This window comes from Ictalurus punctatus, chromosome 26, assembly GCF_001660625.3.
Source record: "Ictalurus punctatus breed USDA103 chromosome 26, Coco_2.0, whole genome shotgun sequence".
Taxonomy (NCBI): domain Eukaryota; kingdom Metazoa; phylum Chordata; class Actinopteri; order Siluriformes; family Ictaluridae; genus Ictalurus; species Ictalurus punctatus.
In genome coordinates, this window is record NC_030441.2 from 2,408,632 (window position 1) to 2,435,870 (window position 27,239).

A 27,239-nucleotide genomic window follows, 5' to 3' on the forward strand; every position below is an offset into this window, starting at 1 on the left:
TTTGCCGTCTTCCGCGCGGCTATCGAAGGTCCCGACTGTACCGTAACGTGAGAGAGGAAGACGGGAGCATCATCAGCTTTGTAATGAAGCTTCAAATGACTAGCCTCATGTATTACCCGAAGATCACGCCGCTCCAGCGTTCTCCGTATGTTCTCTTCCGTATTCTTATATCGCTAATCTTTTCCCAGTCCAAACACCGCACTTATTCGCTCTTAACCAATCAGGGACGACGTGGAACTTTACATCCAGCTCGTTACGTAAAGTCCGGGTGGCTGGGTAATACGACGATAGAATATAATTACAATATCAATATCGCGTAGCATATGGGTCGAAAAGATTCGCTCAGCCCCTACACGCGTGCACGCAAACGAGCAGAAAAGGACACACGTGAGGCGACCTTCGTAAGATTCGAAATATTTATTAAGACATGATGACGTTCTTAAATAAAATCGCTTCACCCGAACAGTTCTTGCATAGATTATATTACAATACCGATTAAAAAAAAAAAAAAAAAAAAAAAGGATTACAAAACAAAGCGGTTATAAAAAAAAAATAAACTCTTCTTCTTCTTTTTCTTCTTCATTGTCTTCCTTAACAGAGAACATCGCTGTACTAACGTCATGTAATTCAAATCATATTTGGAAACGCTTCGTGCTGCAAATGGAGCGAGTGAGGCGAGAGGCGAGACAGACAGAACCGGAGTAAGAAATAAATCTCGTAGCAGAAGTCGAGAACACACGCGGGTTACGTGAAACACGACGGCGTATAAAAAGAGGTTTTTTTTTTTACACGGATCATTGGGTTTGTTTCTTTCGGGGGGGAATTCTTGAGCGTTTGAAAATGAAATCAAAGTGCAATATTTTGTACTTAACTATGGGTTAAGGGACATGTAGTAATTAATTAATCGTTCGGTTGATTATTTATTTATTTATTTTAAATCATGGTTATGATTTCCTGTAGCATTTTTGAAAAGAAAAAAAAAGGTATTAAATTGAAATATGCCTAACGTTTATATAGGCAGCTCTGTTCGAAGTTCACGTTTCTACGGTAACGCTCCACGTAAATGGATTTTCTGCTTCTCTGACAGTCCGAGGTGAAGCTGGAAAGTCTTCACGGTGGATGAGTTTACTCTTTTCTAAAAATGAAAAAAAAATTTTTTTGACGACTTGGCTGAATTCGTGTAGCGACGACGTCACGTGACACGTCTTTTGTCCAAATCTGCGGGAAATCGGCGGTTGTTTCAAACCCCCCCACCAAAAAAACCCGATGTACGATGGATAAAACCGCTTCAGGATTCGCTGTTTGCCGGAAAATAATCTGCTTTTATTTTCGAGAGTAAAATCTGCTTCGTCGGATCACGCGGTTGTGGATTATTTTCCTAGAATGATTTTAATACTCCGGACGAGGCGGTTTCCGTGTGAGAATGTTAAAAGGAACTGGAAATGGTGTCGCTTCGTTTCATAACTGAATGGTCTTACTGGTTTGATGAAGAGAATGTGGATGTTGTTGTTGTCGTTGTTTTCAACTTTTCTTATGTTTTGATGTGAACGACCCTCAAGCTTTACTCTTCTATACAGGATGATGATGATGTTTCCGAGCTTTACATATTTACTTACTAGAATGCATTAGGTTCATTCATGTTTACGTTTAACAAAGCCTGCGTGTGTGTGTGTTTGTGTCACTGGGATGACCTTGCGCCTTTGTTATTTTGTTGGGGGTGAAATGGCCCGTGACCGGGACGACCTGATGCCAGGAAGAGCCTGACGTCTGAGAGCGGTGAAGTCAGATGGCTCTCGTTTCAGTTGGTTAGAAAGGCCAGAGTGCACCATAGCGACAGATGAGCGAACAGCGGGAGGCCGGGCGTAAATATCGCAGTCACACACACACACACACACACGCACACACACACACTGCTCTTTCCGGTGCTTTATTTATTCATCTGTTTATTTAAGAAGGTTGCAGGATGCCGATAGCGTATCTCGACTCACAAGAAAACTGCAGCGAATTAAAAAGCTTTAAGCGAGCACGAAGCGTATAACGGCGCCATGTACACTGTTCATAAACGTCTCGGTGTTTACGACGGCTTTTCTTCACGATGATGAGGTCGATAACTAAAAACGTTTCATTTCAACAATGCCGTGTTGTTGTTGTTATTTGTCCCCTCCCACCCCCGCCCCATGCTAGTCCCGGACGAAAAGATCTCAGGTTCGTACAAAAATCTAAGAAGCATAAATAAACAGTTCAGGATGTGTGCAAGAACGTTTACAAGAACAAATCTGACGTTTCGTGTGTGTGTGTGTGTCCTCCCAGCCCTCCTCGATCGAGTATTAAAATTGTCTTTGATCCTCGACGGCGCTTGTGCAAAAGTTTCTTAACTGTGCCCATAAACAGGAAGAGTCTTACAGCTCGAAAAAAAACCAGTAGAAAGAGTTGTGTGAACAGGGTAGACGTTCCGCCAGACAGGATCCTGTTCGTGAACAATTGTCCGCTTGTGTACGTACTACTGCAGCTATGCGATGAAAATACATTCCACGTGAGTCCTTGATGTGGCGTACAGCTCAGGAGAAAACACTCTCGGCTCAGTCAGCGTGTTCGCCGCGTCTAAAGTCCGAATTGGGTTTAGAAGGTTCTCCGCTCTGTATCCGGAACATTCTGATTCGTCTCGTAAAAAAAAAAAAAAAAAACAAACAAAAAAAACCCCCAAAAAACGAATTGTTCGGGTGTATGCTCCACTCGTACCCGAGTCGAGTTCTGCCATCTGTACCTCCTTTTCTATGTTATATCTGTTTGTCAGGTTTCCTCTCTGGTAGCGTACGTCCTCTGGGGTCTGAGGTCCTAAACGTGCCTTTTCATGTGGAGCGCCAGGTGGTCGGACCGCGAGAAGCACCTGCGAGAGAAACGGAAGGAACGTGGATATCAAGAAGAAATAAATAAAAGGACCCTAACCCTATGTAGCACTGCCTACTGAATGAGTTTTTCTTCTTCTTCTTCGTTTCTTTAAATTTAATGTAAGATAATTCTATTTATTTATTTATTTTAGAGATCAGGAACGACAGATGGTGCTGCTGGGCGTCCTACCAGCTGGTCTAGGAGGTCCTACAGGTTCTGTGCTGTATTTAAGGCTCGGTTTAGGCAGGGAGACCCTGTGGACACTCTTCTGACTGACACACACACACACACACACACACACTTACACACTCATGATCTTATTATAATGGTAATTGGAGTCTCTCCTGACAGCAGTGGATTCCCGAAGGTGTCCAGAAAGGACAAGTGAGTGTAAAAGGCGTGAAGGACTTATTTACATCAAAGAGCGCTATATTGGAGAGTTAATACCAGAGGGTTAATATCGGAGAGTTAATATCTGAGTTAATATCAGAGATAATATCAGAGGGTTAATATCGGAGTTAATATCAGAGGGTTAATATCAGAGGGTTAATATCGGAGGGTTAATATCAAAGAGTTAATATCGGAGTTAATATCGGGGGGTTTATACCGGAGAGTTGATGTCAGTGTTAATATTGGAGAGTTAATGTTGGGGGTTAATATCGGAGAGTTAATGTTGGGGTTAATGTCAGAGAGTTAATGTCGGGGGTTAATATCGGAGAGTTAATGTTGGGGTTAATATCGGAGAGTTAATGTCGGGGGTTAATACGGAGAGTTAATGTTGGGGTTAATGTCGGAGAATTAATGTCGGGTTAATATCAGAGGGTTAATATCGGAGAGTTAATATCAGAGGGTTAATATCGGAGTTAATATCAGAGGGTTAATATCGTAGTTAATATCAAAGGGTTAATATCGGAGGGTTAATATCGTAGTTAATATCAAAGGGTTAATATCGGAGTTAATATCGGAGGGTTAATACCGGAGAGTTAATGTCGGAGAGTTATTGTCGAGGGTTAATGTCAGAGGTTAATGTCAGAGTTAATGTCGGGGGTTAATGTCAGAGAGTTAATGTCGGGGGTTAATGTCGGAGAGTTAATTTCAGAGTTAATGTTGGGGGTTAATGTCGGAGAGTTAATGTCGGGGGTTAATATTGGAGAGTTAATGTCGGAGTGTTAATGTCAGAGGTTAATGTCGGTAGTTAATGTCGGAGAGTTAATGTCGGGGGTTAATGTCGGAGAGTTAATTTCAGAGTTAATGTCGGGGGTTAATGTCGGAGAGTTAATTTCAGAGTTAATGTCGGGGGTTAATGTCAGAGAGTTAATGTCGGGGGTTAATGTCGGAGAGTTAATTTCAGAGTTAATGTCGGGGGTTAATGTCGGAGAGTTAATGTCGGGGGTTAATATCGGAGAGTTAATTTCAGAGTTAATGTCGGGGGTTAATGTCGGAGAGTTAATTTCAGAGTTAATGTTGGGGGTTAATGTCGGAGAGTTAATGTCGGGGGTTAATATTGGAGAGTTAATGTCGGAGTGTTAATGTCAGAGGTTAATGTCGGTAGTTAATGTCGGAGAGTTAATGTCGGAGTGTTAATGTCAGAGGTTAATGTCGGTAGTTAATGTCGGAGAGTTAATGTCGGGGGTTAATGTCGGAGAGTTAATTTCAGAGTTAATGTCGGGGGTTAATGTCGGAGAGTTAATTTCAGAGTTAATGTTGGGGGTTAATGTCGGAGAGTTAATGTCGGGGGTTAATATTGGAGAGTTAATGTTGGAGAGTTAATGTCAGAGGTTAATGTCGGTAGTTAATGTCGGAGAGTTAATTTCAGAGTTAATGTTGGGGGTTAATGTCGGAGAGTTAATGTCGGGGGTTAATATTGGAGAGTTAATGTCGGAGAGTTAATGTCAGAGGTTAATGTCGGAGAGTTAATATCGGAGTTAATTTCAGAGTTAATGTCGGGGGTTAATATTGGAGAGTTAATGTCGGAGGTTAATATCGGAGAGTTAATTTCAGAGTTAATGTTGGGGGTTAATGTCAGAGTTAATGTCGGAGAGTTAATGTCGGAGGTTAATATCGGAGAGTTAATGTTGGGGTTAATGTCGGAGAATTAATGTCAGGGGTTAATATCGGAGAGTTAATGTCGGAGAGTTAATGTCAGGGGTTAATGTCAGAGGTTAATGTCGGGGGTTAATGTCAGAGTTAATGTCGGGGGTTAATGTCAGAGTTAATGTCGGGGGCTAATGTCAGAGTTAATGTTGGGGGTTAATGTCAGAGAGTTAATGTCGGGGGTTAATATCGGAGAGTTAATGTCAGAGAGTTAATGTCGGAGAGTTAATGTCAGGGGTTAATGTCAGAGGTTAATGTCGGGGGTTAATGTCAGAGTTAATGTCGGGGGTTAATGTCAGAGTTAATGTTGGGGGTTAATGTCAGAGTTAATGTTGGGGGTTAATGTCAGAGAGTTAATGTCGGGGATTAATGTCGGAGAGTTAATGTCGGAGGTTAATATCGGAGTTAATGTTGTGGTTAATGTCGTAGAATTAATGTCAGGGGTTAATATCGGAGAGTTAATTTTGGGGGTTAATGTCGGGGGTTAATGTCGGGGGGTTAATGTCGGAGGTTAATGTAGGGGGTTAATATCGGAGAGTTAATTTCAGAGTTAATGTCGGAGGTTAATGTCGGGGGTTAATATCGGAGAGTTAATTTCAGAGTTAATGTCGGGGTTAATGTCGGGGTTAATGTCGGGGGTTAATGTCGGAGAGTTAATGTCGGGGTTAATGTCAGAGACTTAATGTCGGGGTTAATGTCAGAGAGTTAATGTCGGGGGTTAATATCGGAGAGTTAATTTCAGAGTTAATGTCGGGGTTAATGTCAGAGAGTTAATGTCGGGGGTTAATGTCGGAGAGTTAATGTCGGGGTTAATGTCAGAGAGTTAATGTCGGGGGTTAATGTCGGAGAGTTAATGTCGGGGTTAATGTCAGAGAGTTAGTGTCGGGGGTTAATGTCGGAGAGTTAATGTCGGGGTTAATGTCAGAGACTTAATGTCAGAGAGTTAATGTCGGGGGTTAATATCGGAGAGTTAATTTCAGAGTTAATGTCAGAGACTTAATGTCAGGGGTTAATGTCAGAGTTAATATTGGAGGTTAATATCGGAGAGTTAATGTCGGGGGTTAATGTCAGAGAGTTAATGTCAGGGGTTAATGTCGGAGAGTTAATGTCGGGGTTAATGTCAGAGACTTAATGTCAGGGGTTAATGTCAGAGTTAATATCGGAGAGTTAATGTCGGGGGTTAATGTCAGAGAGTTAATGTCAGGGGTTAATGTCGGAGAGTTAATGTCGGGGTTAATGTCAGAGACTTAATGTCAGGGGTTAATGTCAGAGTTAATATCGGAGGTTAATATCGGAGAGTTAATGTCGGGGGTTAATGTCAGAGAGTTAATGTCAGGGGTTAATGTCGGGGTTAATGTCAGAGACTTAATGTCAGGGGTTAATGTCAGAGTTAATATCGGAGGTTAATATCGGAGAGTTAATGTCGGGGGTTAATGTCAGAGAGTTAATGTCAGGGGTTAATGTCGGAGAGTTAATGTCGGGGTTAATGTCAGAGACTTAATGTCAGGGGTTAATGTCAGAGTTAATATCGGAGGTTAATATCGGAGAGTTAATGTCGGGGTTAATGTCAGAGACTTAATGTCAGGGGTTAATGTCAGAGTTAATATCGGAGGTTAATATCGGAGAGTTAATGTCGGGGGTTAATGTCAGAGAGTTAATGTCGGGGGTTAATATCGGAGAATTTGATGTCCAACTTCAATCCAACTGTCAATCATTCCACATTTATATGTCTGTTGACTCATTTGTCATATCGTTAAAAAAATCGACGATACGTATCATAACATATCGTAACGTTGCACTGCTAACTTGCTGTCTGTCTGTATGCCTCTCTCGCTTGTTTCAATCTGTCTGAATCTCTCGCTTTAAAAAAAATCTGTCTCTCTGCCGCTCTCACAATTTTCAAACTGCCTGTCTGCCTCTCACAATTTTCAAACTGTCTGTCTGCCTTTCTCTCACAATTTTCAGTGTCTGTCTCCTTCTCTCTTGATTTTCAATCTGTCCTTCTGTCTCTCTCTCTGTCCCTTTCTCTCTCTTTACCTTCCTAGCCTGTCTGTGTCTTTCTCTGCCCCCCCCCAGTTTGTCTCCATCTCTTTTCCTTTTATCCCCACAGTCTGTCTGTGTCTCTCACTGTTGGTCTTTCTGTCTCTCTCACTCCGTCTGTCTCTATTTGCCTTCTCCCTCCCCCACAGTCTGCCTGTCTCTCTCTCTCTTGGTCTCTGTCTCTCAGTCTGTCTCTCTGGATAGTGTCTCAGACCTACACTTTCCTCACAGCCCAGATAGTCTACACTACATTTCTACAGACGCAGAATTCCTGGGCTGTTAGAGCGATTAGATCCCGGTGCACGTTCCTGTTCCACGCCTGGCACGCGACTGAGCGTTCGGTGTCCTGCCCGTCACCGCACCTTTGTTCTGCGTCTCTCGACAAACCGTGATGATGAAACGTCCGCGAAAGCCTCACCTGTCGCAGTGCGCGCACTTGAAGGGCTTGGCGCCCGTGTGTTTGCGGTAGTGTCTCGTCAGTTCGTCGCTGCGTGCGAAACGCCACTCGCAGCCTTCCCATGAGCACTTGTAGGGTTTCTCACCTAGAGAGAGACACACACACACACACACACACAGACCTCAAGGGATTTCAGACATTAACTCTGCAACAATCGAAATCAGTGTTCATCAGCCTGCATCAAAACAAGCAGAGTTTATAAAAATACACGATGGGGAGAGAGAGAGAGCGAGAGAGAGAGGGAGGGAGCGAGAGAGAGTTATTCATGTGTTAGTTTGTTTATCTGTATAGTAAACCGGGGAATGGAGTCTGAATCAAATTGAGTGAATGGATCAAATCGAGTCGAGTGATGGGGTCTGAATCTAATCGAATTCAGTGTTCATCTGCGTCAAAACAAGCAGAGTTTATAAAAATACACGATGGGGAGAGGGTGAGAGAGAGAGAGAGAGAGAGAGAGAGAAAGAGAGAGAGAGAGTGTTATTCATGTGTTAGCTTGTTTATCTGTACAGTAAACCGGGGGATGGAGGAGCTTATTTGGACGCTATCATTAACGTGGTAATGATGCTTAATGGGGAGGAACTTCATATTTACTGTCAGCCGGCTGCCTCCGTGTGAGCTGTGAGCTGCAGCCACAAATCTTCCCAACAAGCCTTAAAAAAAAAAAAAAAAAGGCGTCTGCGAGTACAAATCAAAGCTAAATTGCATGCGTATCAATTTGGTCCTCTGGGATTAAGAGCGGTGCGGTAAACCAGAGGGGGAATAAAAACGCCCCACAGCGTTTCATCCTTCTTCCTGGAGAGCCGAACGGCCCCGGTGCTATCGTTCGGCGTTTTATTCCGCTGCACCTGGTTTACAGAGTAAATAAGATGAAGGACTAATGAGGACGGGGGAGGGTGTAAAAAAATTACCCAGAGGAACTAATATAACAAGCCACGAGTCAGATTCATGGATCGGTTCCGCTTGAAACCAAAACCCTGAGAAACTCGTATCGATAAAGGAATTCACGCTTACTGGATGAGGAACACACATACACACACACTCACACACACGATCAATGAGGATCAAAGCTGCTTTTACTGCTTTTGCTACGAACTTTTGTGTTTACGTAATTCTGAGAGAAAAGCGATGGACTAATTACTGTTCTTGATTTGCGGAGCTGTTTGTGGCATCTCGATGGAGTTTACAGGTAGTAGGAATGTAACACACACACACACACACACACAAACACAGACCTGTGCCCGCAACGCGAAGCAATTATAAGTCACGGTGGCACGGATGCTGGAGACGGTCACCTAGCAACCAGGCGCGAGCACAATCTGGAACTAGCCAATTACGGCCTGTGCTGCCGAGGGAGGATGCAGTCGCCTGGCAACCGGAGACCTACACGCTCTGTGTGTGTGTGTGTGTGTGTGTGTGTGTGTGTGTGTGTGTGTGTGTGTGTGTGTGTGTGTTAGTGGTGTAAGGTGACGCCGATGCCAGGAATGAGCGGCTGTTCAGCCAAGATGTGCAGGTTGCTTAGAAACCACTCCTACTCCACACTCGCAGAAACAAACACACACACATTCCTTTCCTCTCCTCACTTTATCTTTGTGTATCTCTCTCTCTCTCTCTAAAGTCTCTCTCTCTAACGTTTCTCTCTCTCTCTCAAGTCTCTCTCTCGCTCTCTCTAAAGTCTCTCTCACTCTCTCTCTCGCTCTTTCTAAAGTCTCTCTCTCCCTAACATTTCTCTCTCTCTCTAAAGTCTCTCTCTCTCTAAAGTCTCTCTCAAGTCTCTCTCTCACTCTCTCTAAAGTCTCTCTCAAGTCTCTCTCTCGCTCTCTCTAAAGACTCTCTCTCTCAAATCTCTCTCTCTCGCTCTCTCTAAAGACTCTCTCTCTCTCTCTAAAGTCTCTCTATAAAGTCTGTCACTCTTTCTAGTCTCTCTCTAACATTTCTCTCTCTCTAAAGTTTTTCTCTCTAACATCTCTCTCTCTCTAACGTCTCTCTCTTGCTCTCTAACGTCTCTCTCTCGCTCTCTAAGACTCTCTCACTCTCTCTCATAAGTCTCTAACGTTTCTCTCTCTCTCTCTAAAGTCTCTCTAACGTCTCTCTCAAGTCTCTCTCTCTCTCTCTCTAAAGACTCTCACTCTCTCTCGCTCTCTCTAGCTCTCTCTAAAGTCTCTCTCTCTCTAAAGTCTCTCTCAAGTCTCTTTCTCTCTAAAGACTCTCTCTCTCGCTCTCTCTAAAGTCTCTCTCTCTCTCTAAAGTCTCTCTCTCTCTCTCTAAAGTCTCTCTCAAGTCTCTCTCGCTTTCTCTAAAGACTCTCTCTCTCGCTCTCTCTAAAGTCTCTCTCTCTCTAAAGTCTCTCTCTCACTCTCTGTAAAGACTCACTCTCTCAAGTCTCTCTCTCAAGTCTCTCTCTCACTCTCTGTAAAGACTCACTCTCTCAAGTCTCTCTCTCAAGTCTCTCTCTCACTCTCTGTAAAGACTCACTCTCTCAAGTCTCTCTCTCAAGTCTCTCTCTCACTCTCTGTAAAGACTCACTCTCTCAAGTCTCTCTCTCAAGTCTCTCTCTCTTTCGCTCTCTCTAAAGTCTCTCTCTAACGTTTCTCTCTCTCTCTAAAGTCTATCTCTCTCTAAAGTCTCTCTCTCAAGTCTCTCTCTCACTCTCAAGTCTTTCAAGTCTCTCTCTCTTTCGCTCTCTCTAAAGACTCTCTCTCTCTAAAGTCTCTCTCTCACGCTCTCAAGTCTCTCTCTCAAGTCTCTCTCTCAAGACTCTCTCTCAAGTCTCTCTCTCTCTCTCTCAAGTCTCTCTCTCTCACTCTCTCTAAAGACTGTCTCTCTCTCTCTCACACTCTCTAAAGTCTCTCTCTCTAAAGACTCTCTCTAAAGACTCTCTTTCGCTCTCTCTAAAGACTTTCTCACGCTCTCTCTCTCTCTCAAGTCTCTCTCCCTCTCTCGGTTACTCGTGTAAGAACAGACAGTGATGATGGATTTATTTAGATATACAGCGTGTATATACGATCCTGAGCTGAAAAAGAAACAAAAACGAAACTATTAAACGTCAACACAGCAACTGCAACACTACATCTGTCTCACTCAGTGTCTGTCTGTTCTGTCTGTCTGTCTGTCCTTCCTTCCCTCGCTGTCTCTCTGTCACTCTGACCACTCTCTCTTCATGTCTTCATACATTTTTCCACTCTTCTTCTGTCTCTCTCTCTCAAATTCCAACCTGTCTGTCTCTCTCTCGACTTCCAAACTGTCTGTCTCTCTCTTAATTTCCAACCTGTCTGTCTGTCTCTCTCTTAATTTCCAACCTGTCTGTCTCTCTCTCAACTTCCAAACTGTCTGTCTCTCTCTTAATTTCCAACCTGTCTGTCTGTCGCTCAACTTCTAGCCTGTCTGTCTGTCTCAATTTCCAACCTGTCTGTCTGTCTCTCTTAATTTCCAACCTGTCTGTCTGTCTCTCAATTTCCAACCAGTCTGCCTGTCTCTATCTCAATTTCCAACCCATCTGTCTCACTCTCTCAACTTCCAAGCTGTCTTTCTCTGAAATTCCAACCAGTGTCTCTCTCTCTCTATATATATATGTATATATTTCTGTCTGCATCTCTCTTTCACACATTGCTCTGTCAATCCCTCTTCACTTTCTCTACATGTCTGTGCCTGTTCCCCACAGTATGTCTGTCTGTCTGTCTCTATCTCTCTCTCTCAAAGGAATTGTTAATGAGGAAAACATCTGGAGAGAAATTTCAGTAAATGAGCAGTGACCTCCTTTAGGTCCAACACGTGTGACGAGCTGTGGTCTGACACACACACACACACACACACACACACACACACAGAGACAAACTGGCACATCTCTGTTACTTCCTGGATGGATTGAAGGTGTTGAGAGTTACGGCTTGTTCCCGAAAGCCCGTGATGGAGTGCTGAGGCGGCGTTGAGGAAACGCCGTGATGACGCAGGAGCTGCGGTGTTTATTATGAGCTTCTGTAGGTGCTGTGTGCAGTAACATGAGATTTCCTTGACTATTTGTGCTGTGTACACTTGCTGTGTATGTTCCTACCTGTGTGTGTCCTCTGGTGTGCCTTGAGGTGTGAGCTCTTGGTGTACACCTTCCTGCAGCCGTCGAACTGGCAGCGGTGCACTCTCTTCTTGCTGTCGGCCGAGTCTCTGCCCCCCGCGGTGCCGCTCGCCTGTTCGCCGTCGCTGGGTCCGGGCGAGAGCGGCCGCGCCATGGCCAGTTTCAGCATCAGAGTCCCGTTGGCCGTGGTGCACAGAGTGTGGGTGGTCTTGAGAGAATGGTGCTCCAGTTCCGGGGACGAGGGCGGGGTCAGCGATGTGAGCGCGTTCAGCCGGGCTACGTCGACGCTACGTCGAAGCTCGGAAGGCTCCGGGGTGGACGGCGAGGTCAGCGGTTCCCCGTCGAGGCGCAGTGGGGACGATGTCACGCTGAAGAGTGACGTCTTGAGCGGTTCGTCCTCTCCATGCCCGTCCATGAAGTCTGGACAGAGCAATCGGTCCAGTTCGTCTTCGAAGAGCTCCGATAGACGCTTGGGCTCCGTTTGAAGGTAGCGCTCCAGCTCTAGACATGTCTGAGGAAACGGAATCAGGGGTCAACAGTGAGGGACAGGAACGCTTCACCAAACAGCAAAAGGTGGCATTTAACGTGATCCATAGATGACATTTAACATGATGCTTATACGTAACCCGCATATGATGGCACACACTTTTTTATTTGTCCTCCCTGTCCACTAACAAATGTGTAAAGAAAAAAAAAAAGCTTTAGGTTAACACACACTACAGTCTTCCACGGTTTCCCCTCGACATAAAATAACGCAGCAGGAAAAAAAGATGAAGAATCAGTCTTTCCACAATCTCAACTCAGTCCCAGTAGTGCTGCATGATGGCAATGACGAATGGTGTCCACTTCCCTGACCCACTCACTGATGGAGTCTCTCTCTCTCTCTCTCTCTCTCTCTCTCTCTCTCTCTCTCTGGCATGTTATTTGCCTCAGCAGGTCTTCAGAGATAGATGGTTAGACCGTGATTGATTACACAGCGGCGACCGGAGCTCTCTGGAGCTGAAAAAACACAACTGACCTGAATTACCTGCTGAGGGATGGAGAAGGAGAGAAATAGAAAGAGAGAGAGAGAGAGGGCGTGCAAGAGAACGAAGAAGGATGCCGAGCGCCAAGGAGAGTTCGATAAGGGTTACAGAGGGTCGGAAAAAGGGAGACTGAAAGAAAGACGAACTCGCGTTCAAAAAAAAAATATCGCGTTCCGATATTTCTTTACGGTAAACGAGTGACTCATCTTAAAAATGAAACAAAAACAAAAAAGCAGTTCCTAGGTATTGTCACAGCCTCCCACATTGCATCGCTGTTCCCATGGTGCACTTGCATTTGATTCTGTTCTAGTCCTTTCTCTGCCCTGTCCTGTTTGGGTCTTGTTACCTGATTGTGTACACCTGTTCCGTGTTAGTGAGTATCGATGAATAGTCCAAACGTTTATTTTTTGGGTTTTTATTAAAATCTTGCTTGTGTATCGTTAAATCCACACCTTGCGCCTTCTGGATTTGATCCTAGTCTAATAGTGCGATAGTACTTACTTTGTAAATAAAGTATCTGAGGGATTAAATGCGACGTCCGAGCCGAAACGTCCCTGTCCGTCCCGTTTTTTTTCCGAAGTGTTAAAGCTTGAGTGGTTTCGAGCGCGGTACGTCTTTCCACCGTAGTCGTGGTTGCAGTCGGGATCCACGTCTTGCGTCCGAAAGCGTTTACGAATCTAGACACGTTTCCGAGGTCGTGCGACGTTCGCGCTCCAAACCACCGTTTGAGTACGGCAGCCATCTTGTGTAGTTAAGTATAATGTAGCGGAGTATAATCCCTGTATTACACCTGCCTGCGTGTGTTTACGCTACCGTGTTTACGCGATTCCTCGTCGCAATTTATGTCCAAACGTTTCACAAATTAGGAAAATGCTGAAGCTTAGGTCGCTGTTTATTCTAGTTATTAAAACAACACAGTCAAAGTCGTGTTTGTCGTTACTGTAACACTAAACTGCATTTTCGCTCGTTTGTCTGCTTTTATTTCCCCTAGCTGTGCTCCCATCACTGATTTGGATATATTGGACCTTCTGTTTAGCCGCGCCGCGGGTGCTAATGGATCGAAATGTAACGTGCGTGTTCGTGATCTTGCTCGGCGATAAAATAACTTATTTATTTATTTCATGTCGCCGCTCGGTCCGAATAAACAGGCGCATAAACATGATACATCCATAACTATTAAACTCCGTGCTCGAGGAACATCCCGCTGTTAAAATATCGTTAACGATGACGGCCTTAAAGCGAGAGTGCTTGAAGGAACACGTGAACGTCTCTCGCTTTTCTATCTCTCTCTCTCGCTCTGGTCGTTTGGCTTTGCTTCGAATAATAACTGACGCAGATGAACCAGTGAAGGCAGAACGGACCCTGGTGGTCAGGAAGCGTGTTGCTGAGATGTGGAGCGTGGCACCTCCAGATGGAGGGGTAGATAGAGCTCGGGATAGACAAAGGGGCAGACGGTGGTTCTGGATGAGCCACCAGGAGCGAGGGCCAATTGGCTGCTCTTTTTCTTTCTTATCTCTCTTTTCTGTCACTGTTCACCCAGAGGTCCTGACATTCTGAGGATATTGTTACTGAAAATGCCAGTGGAATCGAATTGTCTCTAATATATGGATGTAACCCCCCCCACCCCCGCTATTAGCCTTCCCCAACCCCAAACCCAAATATAATGACTGCTTCATCTTCGACTGTCTAGACTACTGTAGGTGCGTATCAGGGCATATCTCCATTATTATTCGTTTCTCCTTCCAGGAAAAACAGTTCCGTCTAACAGGGATGAGACGATGGATGGACGGACGGACGGACGGATGGTACTCGTTCACAGAATGGTTTCCCCTCAGCCGTTTTCTTGACGCGCTCGATACGATAGATGTTGGATCAACAATTGGAGCTAGGCATGTTGGCTGGAGACTGATGGACGGGGCGGCTCATTCGTCCAGTCCAGCAATAGCTCATCGATCTGTAATGTTAAACTTAGGCCAGGAGGTGGACACACACACACACACACACACACACACACACACACACACACGGATAAACGAACCTCTGCCAGCATGTTAAGGAGCAGGCTTATTGCCAGCTGGCTGACAGTTGATCAATGAGAGCCAAAGATCAATAAATTTGGGGGGGGTTTACACACACTCGTATACACACAGTCAAATATAAAATATAGACGCTCACTGGCAGGTTAATGTTCGCGGCTACCATCAGAACGGAGGGAAAAACTTGCCGGACCATCACACCCCCTTTGCGATTCTTCAACAAAACGTGTAGAAGCACACAGTTGTCCAGAATGTCTCTCAGAATGTCCATAAAGCCAGCTCCATGAAGACATGGCCGGTCAAAGGTCGCAGTAGAAGACCTCCGACCTTGTTGTAGTGGTTGATGTTCGATTTTGGGACCCTAAGGTTAGCGCTAACGGAGACGACGTTCATGTTAATGTGCGAACAGCATCCTTAGTGACCGCCTCATCAGGATCATGGTACATGAACGTGTATATGTTTCGGGTTTTGACGCGGCGTCGGAACGCCGGTCTGCCCTGTTATACGCACACGGGGTTGCACTGAACGCGGCCTGACGCCCGCTGACACTTCTAAGCAACCGTGAAAACAAAAAAAGCAGCGAAGCCGGCACTCGTGAAATGCATCCTGAGCAGGCTTAACAAAGCCGGAGGGGCGCAAAGAATGAAACAACAGACTCGGCTTAATATCGGGAAACTTCTCATCTCCCTCGTTGATGCCGGATGGTAATAAATTTCTGATGGGCGTGCTTATCTCCGGCTGTTGCTACCTCAGCACGCCGTCTCCTCGGCTTGTCTGGAATGGCTAATGGCTTGTTTCAAAGGGCGCGACGCATGCTTTGAGACTGATAAGCGAGCGCTAGCGATGTAGCGCCTGCCCGTGACATAACACCAATTAAGGAATCACACACACGCACACTCACTGCGGTACGTTTTTATGAGCAGATAAACCTCTCCGAGCCTTTTATTATTATTATATATATATTTTCTGCCGCTCTTGTATTTTAATGCGCTACGCTTGGGTTTAGTGCCGAGAGGGGGACGGCTGGGTAATTAGCAATAAAATCGAGCGCTCTGATAGCCGCGGATCAATCGGCGCAGGACCGTTTGATGGGCGCTTTTATCGTGCGCGTGTCGGGAAGGGGTGTGAAAAGGTTCGTTATTTCGTTTCAGGACAGGAGCTCAAGAAAATCCATGAGGCGCTGAACGTCCTCGACGCGGACCAGTTGCGTGACGGATAATGAGGAATCTCCGGAATGTGTGATGTTTGATAATTTCAGGTTATGAAATGAGAAACGTCGAGAGGCTGGTTACATGGTGAGGTGGGCTGGAGCTGAGTGTTGTGGTGAAAAGGCTGGGTTTCGGTCGCGCCAAGAGGAACGCTGGGCGTTTCAGTACCGCTGGGTTTTTTAGATTTAATCGTGAACACCAAAGAGCGAGAGCGTCGTTACTTATTCGCCATCTTCCGGCGATGTTCAACGTGAGAAATCCAGATGTTGGCGTGGAGAGCGCCCGGCTCAAAAGTCCCAGACGCCGTTGAAACCCACCTCGGCTAGTTAGCGATGAGTAGAGAAGACTGAAACGCTAGACGAAGTGCCCTGAAGGCTTTTCTGGTCATGTTGGTGTGATTTAGCATGCAGGGAGAACTGACGAGGCTTTTTTTTGGAGACCGGTAGCTCCGCCAGCCTCTTGCTCTCGCAGCGTGATGTTTTGGCTTCATTTCCCTTGATAAGGGAGAGGACCACGGGTGTGAGAATAAAGCCGTTTTCGCGCCCTCTTCAGCCAGATTTGTGGCTTTGTTCTGTCCGGATGCATGTGCCCGGGGTTTTCATGCAAAGTAAAATGTATCTCGACGTACCCGATATCTGCGGAAAGTCTCGAAAAACGTTCTCGCCGCGCCCCTGGTGGCGGGAATCGGAGTCCAAACTCCGTGACCGAATAAGAATAAGAGCGGGATCATTACGCGCATCGGGAAATCGATTATAGAGTGGCACGCCAAAAATACGATCTCCCGGCCTAGCCGTGCGCTCGCTCGCTCGCTCTCTCTCTCTCTCTCTCTCTCTTCCTCTCAGAGAATTTGATACGGAAATCGATCAGGATTTGAGGTTTTCGCTCAGGTAGAACGTGGAGCGGGAACATATGGAAATACAGCTGGGTTTGCATATGACACACACGCAGCGCAGAAGTGCTGACCTAAGGCATCTCCTACACAGCAGTTCACCATCACACACATACACACACACACACACACACACGGTTATCCTTGTTCTGTCTGCTGTGCCTGAAAATCGAATAGTCTTAAAGCAAGTGTGAGCTCATGTATGATATACTGTAATCTAGACGCGGTACCACACTCTACAATCGAACGCTATAAGTGTAAATATATATATAGAATAAATAAAATTTAGGTGGGGTTTTAAAGCAGACACGTTGAATTTAATTCGCAGGATTTTAATGACGGCACGCCGCAACCGATGACATCATCATCTCTCTGAAAAGCTGACGAAAAAGCTTGCTTTCAGAAACGAGCCTATAACCACTGAAGGGATAAGATCGCTTTAAGATTCTGAAGCTTGTGGCCAGAAACGTGAAACATTTTTTTTTTTTTAAAGACCTGGCAGCGTGTCGAGGCTCATGTCTGTCCGGCCCTCTGAAAACGACGAACTGTAATCTCAGTGATCGGGAGCTTGGAGAGGACGTGTTTACTGGGATGTTGAAAGATCCCGGGAGTCGACCTAAAGGGTCAATGACCGGCAAAGCGGTTTCGTTTTCGTACGATCTGGCTCCGTCAGCAAGAGTCAAAATAGTCACTAGTGCTTCATGCAACGTGTTTCAGTTCAATTCAAATCTCTTTCAGAAATACATACACACAGGATAGAGATTTTCAGTGTGTGGATTCAGCCCTGTTGAGCGAGCTGGTGGTGACGGTGGTGAGGGAAATCTCACTAATACGGTATGAGGAAAAAACCTTGAGAGGAACCGGACTCAGAAGGGAACCCGTCCTCATCTGGGGAACGACGGATAGCGTGAAAGTAAAGGGAAGTTCATTATGGTTTTAATGTGAAATCTGTTTTGCACTAAAGGAGACCCGAGTGTAAAACTGCATGTGGTAATCGCAGTCCCGAGGCCATCGCAGCAACCACAGCGAGAACGTCCATGAGGAACTGAGGTCCAAAACCATTTCCATGGTACTTCAAGCGGCGTCGTCCTCAGCGATCTCCAGACTGCACGGCTTGGAGTCGTCCTCGGTGGCAGAACGTAGCGTCCAGTTGATGAGAGCTCCATCCAGAGGCTTCGTTTTGCTCAGCTGCCACTGGGTTTTATTGAAGATTTCACAAAGGAAATCTGAATGTGATTGTTTTTCCTTCTCGGTCTTGCCAGTCCAGACTGCACCACGCGCTCATTTCGCTCATAACAAGTTTGAACGATTGAAAAAAAAAAATCATCACAGAACAACCATAGAAAAACTTCTCAACCCGTTAGGAAAAACAAGACGTTCCGGATCATAAGCGTCACGCCACCTTCGATGAACGACTAGACGATTACGCAAATAATTCGTCGACAACATTTCGTGGATCTGTTGCGTATTATTTTGTGTCATTTTTGAAGCTCTGGCTCGCACCGTGTCTCTGTGGTCTTGTAGACGAGTCGATTCAGAGTCGAATCGGGTTTCTCGAGCCGATCTGATCGCCGGCTGCGACGTTCTCGGATCGTGCCGACGGGGGAAATACGCCACGGCACGCAGAGAGACTCGTTTCCGTCGAGCGCTGCCCTTTTCACCACCCCTTCAATCATACCGGTCGGTTCTAATTGGCGAGCTTTTGGGTTACGGAGTGACGCTTTTTGGACCGTGCGGTTCTTCACATACTTTGCGCTGTCTCTCTCACACACACACACACTTTATACAAGTCCGTGTGAAAAGATTGCGCTCGTTATGTTAAAGGCTTGATAAAGAGCCAAGAAGCTCGGCTGGAACACGGTTGGAAAATATGGCCAAAATGCCGCCATTTTGAGAATCACAACGCAAACGTGTATAGTGATGCGCTGATCTAATCTTAACCCCACTTTTTGACTTACACAATAGAGACTTTTTTTGCCGGAGCTTCTCTTTCGTTCACACACACTCAGGATAGCGCGCGTGCACGCACACACACACACACACACACACACACACACACACACACACAGCCAGAGATTGTAGTGAGAAGGAAAAAAAAAAAAAGATCTCCGTCTAGACACTAATTATAGTCTTGTGTTAATTAAGGATATTCCACCACTCCACTGTTCCTCGCTCCGTCTCTGTGATAACTATATCGCACTTGCTGACTGCACCGACGTGACGAGAGCGGCCGATTCGTTCCTTTGTCGCTTTCGATTATGGCCGCTTGCCAGATGTAATCAAATCAACGCGCTGATTTTTTATCAACCTCTCCGACATCGTTTGTCGCTCCATTACATGGAGTGTTATCTCAGGATCTGTCATGACGAAGGATGTGCTCGTTAACGGCGTTAATATCCGCCGTCGGGTCTGTTGGGAAAAAAACGCTCGGCGGTAGGACGCCACACGCCGAGTTTCGTTCACGCGTCTGAGTTAAATCCGCTGACGCGCACGGTAAGAAAGAGACCCAGACGGTCCGATCTGAGCGCAGCGAAGTTATCCCAGGACCCGACGACAAGACGTTAGAAATAAATACCTCCGTCGCCACGTTTCGTTTTCTGGCTGTTCCTAGGGCCTGAGAAAAAAAAAAAAGCACGCTCTGCACTTTTCCCTCTGTTTTCCTGTCTTCGCTCATCAGCGCTGAGCTTCAGGCCGGCTACGTCGGCTCGACTGGTTTATTGCGAGAGCAGGAGTGTGGGATTTCATCGAGTGACGTGAAGTCAAACTGTTATCCCTCGTATTTTCTTATCTGATGCATGTCTAATTCTCTTCTTGGCTTGAAGGACAAAGCATTTGTATGCAAACCGACGTCATCCCTTTTTCGCTCGCATGCGGAACAAATGAAACGTGGCCTCAAAATCCACCCCCCTCCCCACCGGACCCCCTGTGATTCAGGTTTCTGTTTAATGCTCTGAACCTGACACCAAGCTTATATGTTTATCTGAAAATGATGATGAAGAAGAAGACGTAAGTTCTTGATCCTGTCCTTTGGGAGAATAAATGTGAACCTTCTGAATACATGAAGTGCTGTGCGAGCTCGGAGCTAATCGGCAGCGATGCTAGGGAAATCGTTACCGTATCGCCGACAAGATCTACTGAATACTGTAACGCCTGAGCAGACGTCGATATCCGATTGAAACTTGAAAAAGTTCTACATGAGGTCAGGAGTCGAAGAGGAAAGGTGCACAACTTGATAACATTTAAGATGTCTATATTTTCAGAAGAAGCTAATAACAATTCTGATAATCAAATGTTTCCACAGTAAAAAAAAAAAAAAAAAAACAAGCTCCATGTTGGATGTGCGAGTGGTGCGTTTTTACTAACGCAGATCTTCTTTCGGCCTGAAACCTCTCCGGTGCTCACGTGTCTCCTCAGCACGTTCCTGCAGCCACAGCAAGATTTCAGAGATCTAAAAATAACAGGACGCTCTGAAATGGATGCAGAGAGAGAACAAAAGATGCTTTGACTTCCCTTTGGAGCCAAAAATAGACACACAAAAAAAAACCAAAACGCCCCACCTCGACCTGGAATAGTCTCTGCAGTGTCCCAGGAGCTCTGTGTTTATAACCATTAGTTAAAACACTGTCCCGATATCACCTTCTTATCGTTTTATCCACAGAGGCGTAGATATGTAAGCGCTTTCCGTTGACTGATCCCGTGAGCCTGTGTGGGCGGAGCTAATTTCTGGGCCGGAAATGAAGGCACAATTTCTAGGCCAGTGGCAAACGTAGTGTTCGGAATTGAAAGAGCTAATATTGTGGGAAATTATTTTATACATTAAGGTTCATTTAATACTGAAGGTGTTAATTAAACCCTGTGGGTAATCAGTGTGTGTGTGTGTGTGTGTGTGTGTGTGTGTGAATCACCAACTGACTGAAAACCTTTATTAACCTCTCAGACTCATTATTCGTCAAACAATAATTACACATTCATTTATATTACACAATAAAATACACCAGCTTGTTGTGATGTAACAGTCTGTTATTGTGTTTAAAAGTGTTAAAAAGTGTATGAGTGTTAGTGTGTTTAAGAGTGTTAGAGGGTGTGAGAGTGTGAGAGGGTTAGAGTGTGAGAGTGTTAGAGAGTGTTATAGTGTTAGTGTGAGAGACTATTAGAGAGTTTTAGAGAGTGTGAGACTGGTAGAGAGTGTGAGAGTGTTAGAGAGTGTGAGAGTGTTAGAGAGTGTGAGAGGGTTAGAGTGTGAGAGAGTGTTATAGTGTTAGAGAGTGTGAGAGTGTTATAGTGTTAGAGAGTTTGAGAGTGTTATAGTGTTAGAGAGTGTTATAGTGTTAGAGAGTGTTATAGTGTTAGAGAGTGTTATAGTGTTAGAGAGTGTTATAGTGTTAGAGAGTGTTATAGTGTTAGAGAGTGTGAGAGTGTTATAGTGTTAGAGAGTGTTATAGTTTTAGAGAGTGTGAGAGTGTTATAGTGTTAGAGAGTGTTAGAAAGTGTGAGAGTGTTAGAGAGTTTGAGAGTGTTATAGTGTTAGAGAGTGTTAGAGTGTTATAGTGTTAGAGAGTGTGAGAGTGTTATAGTGTTAGAGAGTGTTATAGTGTTAGAGAGTGTTATAGTGTTAGAGAGTGTTATAGTGTTAGAGAGTGTTATAGTGTTAGAGAATGTTATAGTGTTAGAGAGTGTTAGAAAGTGTGAGAGTGTTAGAGAGTGTTATAGTGTTAGAGAGTGTTAGAGAGTTTGAGAGTGTTATAGTGTTAGAGAGTGTTATAGTGTTAGAGAGTTTGAGAGTGTTATAGTGTTAGAGAGTGTTATAGTGTTAGAGTGTTAGAGAGTTTGAGAGTGTTATAGTGTTAGAGAGTGTTATAGTGTTAGAGAGTGTTATAGTGTTAGAGAGTGTTAGAGAGTTTGAGAGTGTTAGAGAGTGTTAGAGAGTTTGAGAGTGTTATAGTGTTAGAGAGTGTTATAGTGTTAGAGAGTTTGAGAGTGTTATAGTATTAGAGAGTGTTATAGTGTTAGAGAGTTTGAGAGTGTTATAGTGTTAGAGAGTGTTATAGTGTTAGAGTGTTAGAGAGTTTGAGAGTGTTATAGTGTTAGAGAGTGTTATAGTGTTAGAGAGTTTGAGAGTGTTATAGTATTAGAGAGTGTTATAGTGTTAGAGAGTTTGAGAGTGTTATAGTGTTAGAGAGTGTTATAGTGTTAGAGTGTTAGAGAGTTTGAGAGTGTTATAGTGTTAGAGAGTGTTATAGTGTTAGAGAGTGTTATAGTGTTAGAGAGTGTTATAGTGTTAGAGAGTGTTATAGTGTTAGAGTGTTAGAGAGTTTGAGAGTGTTATAGTGTTAGAGAGTGTTATAGTGTTAGAGAGTGTTATAGTGTTAGAGAGTGTTATAGTGTTAGAGAGTGTTAGAAAGTGTGAGAGTGTTAGAGAGTTTGAGAGTGTTATAGTGTTAGAGAGTGTTATAGTGTTAGAGAGTGTTATAGTGTTAGAGAGTGTTAGAGAGTTTGAGAGTGTTATAGTGTTAGAGAGTGTTAGAAAGTGTGAGAGTGTTAGAGAGTGTTAGAGAGTTTGAGAGTGTTATAGTGTTAGAGAGTGTTATAGTGTTAGAGAGTGTTAGAAAGTGTGAGAGTGTTAGAGAGTTTGAGAGTGTTATAGTGTTAGAGAGTGTGAGAGTGTTAGAGAGTGTGAGAGTGTTATAGTGTTAGAGAGTGTTATAGTGTTAGAGAGTGTGAGAGTGTTATAGTGTTAGAGAGTGTTAGAAAGTGTGAGAGTGTTAGAGAGTTTGAGAGTGTTATAGTGTTAGAGAGTGTTATAGTGTTAGAGAGTGTTATAGTGTTAGAGAGTGTTAGAAAGTGTTAGAAAGTGTGAGAGTGTTAGAGAGTTTGAGAGTGTTATAGTGTTAGAGAGTGTGAGAGTGTTATAGTGTTAGAAAGTGTTAGAGAGTGTTATAGTGTGAGAGTGTTAGAGTGTGAGAGTGTTATAGTGTTGTGTTAGAGAGTGTGAGAGTGTCATAGTGTTAGAGAGTGTTATAGTGTGAGAGTGTTAGAGTGTGAGAGTGTTAGAGTGTGAGAGTGTTAGAGTGTGAGAGTGTTATAGTGTGAGAGTGTTATAGTGTTGTGTTAGAGAGTGTGAGAGTGTCATAGTGTTAGAGAGTGTTATAGTGTTACAGAGTGCTAGAGTGTGAGAGTGTTAGGGAGTGTATAAGAGTGTTAGGGAGTGTATAAGAGTGTTAGAGCGTGTTATAGTGTGTTAGAGAGTGTTAGAGAGTGTATGAGTTTTAGATAGTGTTAGAGAATGTATAAGAGTGTTAGAGAGTGTATAGGCATGTTGGAGAGTGTATTAGAGTGTTAGCGAGTGTATAAGAGTGGTAGAGAGTGTATAAGCGTGTTAGATCATGTTAGAGAGTGTTAGAGAGTATATAAGGGTGTATAAGAGTGTTAGAGAGTATGAGAGTGTTAGAGAGTGTATAAGAGTGTTAGAGAGTGTGTAAGAGTGTTAGAGAGTATGAGAGTGTTAGAGAGTGTATAAGAGTGTTAGAGAGTGTGTAAGAGTGTTAGAGAGTATGAGAGTGTTAGAGAGTATGAGAGTGTTAGCGATTGTTTACGGGTGTATAAGAGTGTTAGAGAGTGTGTAAGAGTGTTAGAGAGTATGAGAGTGTTAGAGAGTGTATAATGGTGTATAAGGGTGTATGAGTGTTAGAGTGTGTTAGAGCATGTTAGTGTTAGAGCGTGTTATAGTGTTAGAGAGTGTGTAAGAGTATTAGAGCGTGTTAAAGCGTGTTAGAGAGTGCTAGAGAGTGTTAGTGTTAGAGTGTTATAGTGCTAGAGAGCTAATAAAAACTGTTAGAGAGTGTTAGAGAGTGTGTTTCAATGTGTTACAGTGTGTTAGTGTGTGTTACAGTGAGTAAGTTTGTGTTACACTGCACGAGTGTGTGTTACAGTGAGTTAGTGTTTGTTACAGTTTGTTAGTGTGTGTTACAGTTCGTGAGTGTTACAGTGTGTTAGTGTGTGTTACAGTTCATGAGTGTGTGTTACAGTGTGTTAGTGTGTTACAGTGAGTTAGTGTGTGTTACAGTGAATTAGTGTGTGTTACAGTGTGTTAGTGTGTTACAGTGAGTGAGTGTGTGTGTTACAGTGCGTGAGTGTGTGTTACAGTGCGTGAGTGTGTGTTACAGTGAGTTAGTGTGTGTTACAGAGTGTTAATGTGTGTTACAGTGAGTGAGTGGGTGTTACAGTGAGTTAGTGTGTGTCACATTGAGTTAGTGTGTTACAGTGAGTGAGTGTGTGTTACGGTGTGTGTTACAGTGAGTGAGTGAGTGAGTGTGTGTTACAGTGTGTTACTGTGTGTTACAGTGAGTTAATGTGTGTCACACTGAATTAGAGTGTGTTACAGTGAGTGTGTGCTACTGTATGTTAGTGTGTGTTACAGTGCGTGTGTGTCACATTGAGTTAGTGTGTCACAGTGAGCGAGTGTGTGTTACAGTGAGTTAGTGTGTGTTATAGTGAGTTAGTGTGTGTTACAGTGAGTGTGTGTGTTATAGTGAGTGAGTGTGTGTTACAGTGTGTTAGTGTGTGTCACACTGAATTAGAGTGTGTTACAGTGAGTGAGTGTGTGCTACAGTATGTTAGTGTGTGTTACAGTGCGTGTGTGTCACATTGAGTTAGAGTGTGTTATAGTGAGTTAGTGTGTTACAGTGAGTGAGTGTGTGTTACAGTGAGTTAGTGTGTGTCACATTAAGTTAGTGTGTTACAGTGAGTGTGTGTGTTATAGTGAGTGAGTGTGTGTTACAGTGTGTTAGTGTGTGTTACAGTGAGTTAATGTGTGTCACACTGAATTAGTGTGTTACAGTGTGTTAGTGTGTGTTACAGTGTGTTAGTGAGTGAGTGTGTGTTACAGTGTGTTAGTGAGTTAGTGTGTGTTATAGTGAGTGAGTGTGTGTTACAGTGAGTTAGTGTGTGTTACAGTGAGTGAGTGTGTGTGTTATAGTGAGTGAGTGTGTGTTACAGTGAATGAGTGTGTGTTACAGTGTGTTAGTGTGTGTTACGGTGTGTTAGTGTGTGTTACAGTGTGTTAGTGTGTGCTACAGTGTGTTAGTGTGTGTTGCAGTGAGTGAGTGTGTGTTGCAGTGAGTGTGTGTCACATTTAGTTAGAGTGTGTTACAGTGAGTTAGCGTGTGTTACAGTGAGTGAGTGTGTGTTACAGTGTTACAGTGTGTTACTGTGTGTTTTAGTGTGTGCTACAGTGTATTAGTGTGTGTTACAGTGAGTTAGTGTGTGTTACAGTGTGTTAGTGTGTTGGTGTGTGTTACAGTGAGTTAGTGTGTGTTACAGTGAGTTAGTGTGTTGGTGTGTGTTACAGTGAGTTAGTGTGTGTTAGTGAGTTAGTGTGTGTTAGTGTGTGTTACAGTGAGTTAGTGTGTGTTACAGTGAGTTAGTGTGTGTTACAGTGAGTTAGTGTGTGTTAGTGAGTTAGTGTGTGTTAGTGTGTGTTACAGTGTGTTACAGTGAGTTAGTGTGTGTTACAGTGTGTTAGTGTGTGTTACAGTGAGTTAGTGTGTGTTAGTGTGTTGGTGTGTGTTACAGTGAGTTAGTGTGTGTTACAGTGTGTTAGTGTGTGTTACAGTGAGTTAGTGTGTGTTAGTGTGTTGGTGTGTGTTACAGTGAGTTAGTGTGTGTTACAGTGTGTTAGTGTGTGTTACAGTGAGTTAGTGTGTGTTAGTGTGTTGGTGTGTGTTACAGTGAGTTAGTGTGTGTTAGTGTGTTAGTGTGTGTTACAGTGAGTTAGTGTGTGTTACAGTGTGTTACAGTGAGTTAGTGTGTGTTACAGTGAGTTAGTGTGTTAGTGTGTGTTACAGTGTGTTACAGTGAGTTAGTGTGTGTTACAGTGTGTTAGTGTGTGTTACAGTGAGTTAGTGTGTGTTACAGTGAGTTAGTGTGTGTTACAGTGTGTTAGTGTGTGTTACAGTGAGTTAGTGTGTGTTAGTGTGTGTTACAGTGTGTTAGTGTGTGTTACAGTGAGTTAGTGTGTGTTACAGTGAGTTAGTGTGTGTTACAGTGTGTTAGAGTGTGTTACAGTGAGTTAGTGTGTGTTACAGTGTGTTACAGTGAGTTAGTGTGTGTTACAGTGTGTTAGTGTGTGTTACAGTGTGTTACAGTGAGTTAGTGTGTGTTACAGTGAGTTAGTGTGTGTTACAGTGTGTTAGTGTGTGCTACAGTGAGTGAGTGTATGCTACAGTGTGTGTTAGAGCTGTTTCTGTAACCTGCTCCAATAGTCCCCTTCACACCCGCTTAAATTTCGAGTAGCGAGCGTGCGTGTGTGTGCGCGTGCGTGCGTGCGTGCGCGCGAGCCCGACTGTCAGCATCTCTGTACAAGTTGCCGATGCTGAATGAAGGAGTGGGAGGAGAAATAAAGTGTACGACGAAGAGGAAAAAGCAAGAAAGAAACGACGAGAAGTTCCTACCTGCTGCCAGTTTTCCTCCAGAGACGGCATGGCGGAGAAATAGCCGGTGTCGTGGACGAGCTGGAGCTCCTGGAAGATGCTGTAGTTGGCCAGGACGTCCATGATGATGATGATGAAGAAGAAGAAGATGATGCCCCTGATGCTAACGCGAGACGCCAGAAATCCAAGGAAGAAATTTCCTCACGGTCGCGCGTGAACATTCAGCATCACTTTTCTTCTCTATCCTGAAAAAAACACCAAAAACCTAAAATGCGATGCCGATTTATTTATTTATTTATTTACAAATAAAAGGAATAACTCCTTAAAATAAACGGAGAAAAGACGTGAAAGTTGACCGAGCAGAGAGAGCAGGACAGAGAAGAAAACGCGCGCGCGCTCTGGTGTTGATCGGAAAGGAATCGCGCGCCGGGCGCCTCGCGCGGACCGACTGAACGAGCTGAAAGGAGGCGCGCGCGCACCTGCCACTCAGCTCTCCGTGCGTGACCAAATAAGGTAAAAATGGGGGTTGGAACCGTATCGCCGGAGGCGGGGCCACAGCTCTGATGACAGGCGGTGCCAAAGCATATAGTGCCAGCGGATTGGACAATGTGCTGTCAATCATGTCCCTGAGCGGCGAGCTATATTAAAGCGGTATATAAAAGAAAAAAAAGAAAGGAAAAAAAACCGACAGCGCGAGTTCATTGAGTTCAGACTTGTGCGCGTGTCTGCACTGCAAAACATACCGACATACTGATTTCCTGATTTATGATTATTTTGACTATTGTTAGATTTTATTTGTTTAATAAAATACATTTTAAATTCTTCACTAATTACATGAATCTATAACTAGGCTAATTAACACAAGTATTCCTGTGTACTAGAGAGTGTGTATGAGAATGCATGTTAGTGTGTCAGTGTTAGTGTGTATTAGAGAGAGAGAGAGAGAGAGAGAGAGAGAGAGAGTGTGTGTGTGTGTGTGTGTGTGTGTGTGTGTATTAGAGCAAAGTATTAGTGTGTATCAAGGAGTAGGCTAATTGTGTGTGTGTGTGTGTGTGTGTTAAATGGACTAGAGAGTGTGTTAGTGTGTATTAGAGAGAGAGAGAGAGA

The 27,239-nt window shown here is 44.2% G+C and overlaps 1 protein-coding gene across 1 annotated transcript; it reads right to left on the reverse strand.

Annotated features, from left to right (window-relative positions):
- Positions 1 to 916: 916 nt before the first annotated feature.
- klf7a (Kruppel-like factor 7a) lies at positions 917 to 26,650 on the reverse strand. Its single transcript, XM_017456876.3, has 4 exons — positions 26,154 to 26,650; positions 11,529 to 12,057; positions 7,442 to 7,565; positions 917 to 2,887 (listed from the first exon to the last, which is right to left on the reverse strand). Exons 1-4 carry the CDS (start codon positions 26,253 to 26,255, stop codon positions 2,836 to 2,838), a joined length of 807 nt encoding a protein of 268 aa, XP_017312365.2. The 5' UTR covers positions 26,256 to 26,650; the 3' UTR covers positions 917 to 2,835.
- Positions 26,651 to 27,239: the final 589 nt, after the last annotated feature.

Excerpts from the sequence above, each read along its gene's own strand:
- klf7a (XM_017456876.3), bottom strand. The coding sequence starts at position 26,255 with ATGGACGTCCTGGCCAACTACAGCATCTTCCAGGAGCTCCAGCTCGTC. Across the intron at positions 7,566-11,528 it reads ACACCAGAGGACACACACAG|GTGAGAAACCCTACAAGTGC; the intron begins GTAGGAACATAC and ends GTCTCTCTCTAG. Across the intron at positions 2,888-7,441 it reads AAGTGCGCGCACTGCGACAG|GTGCTTCTCGCGGTCCGACC; the intron begins GTGAGGCTTTCG and ends TTTCTCTCGCAG.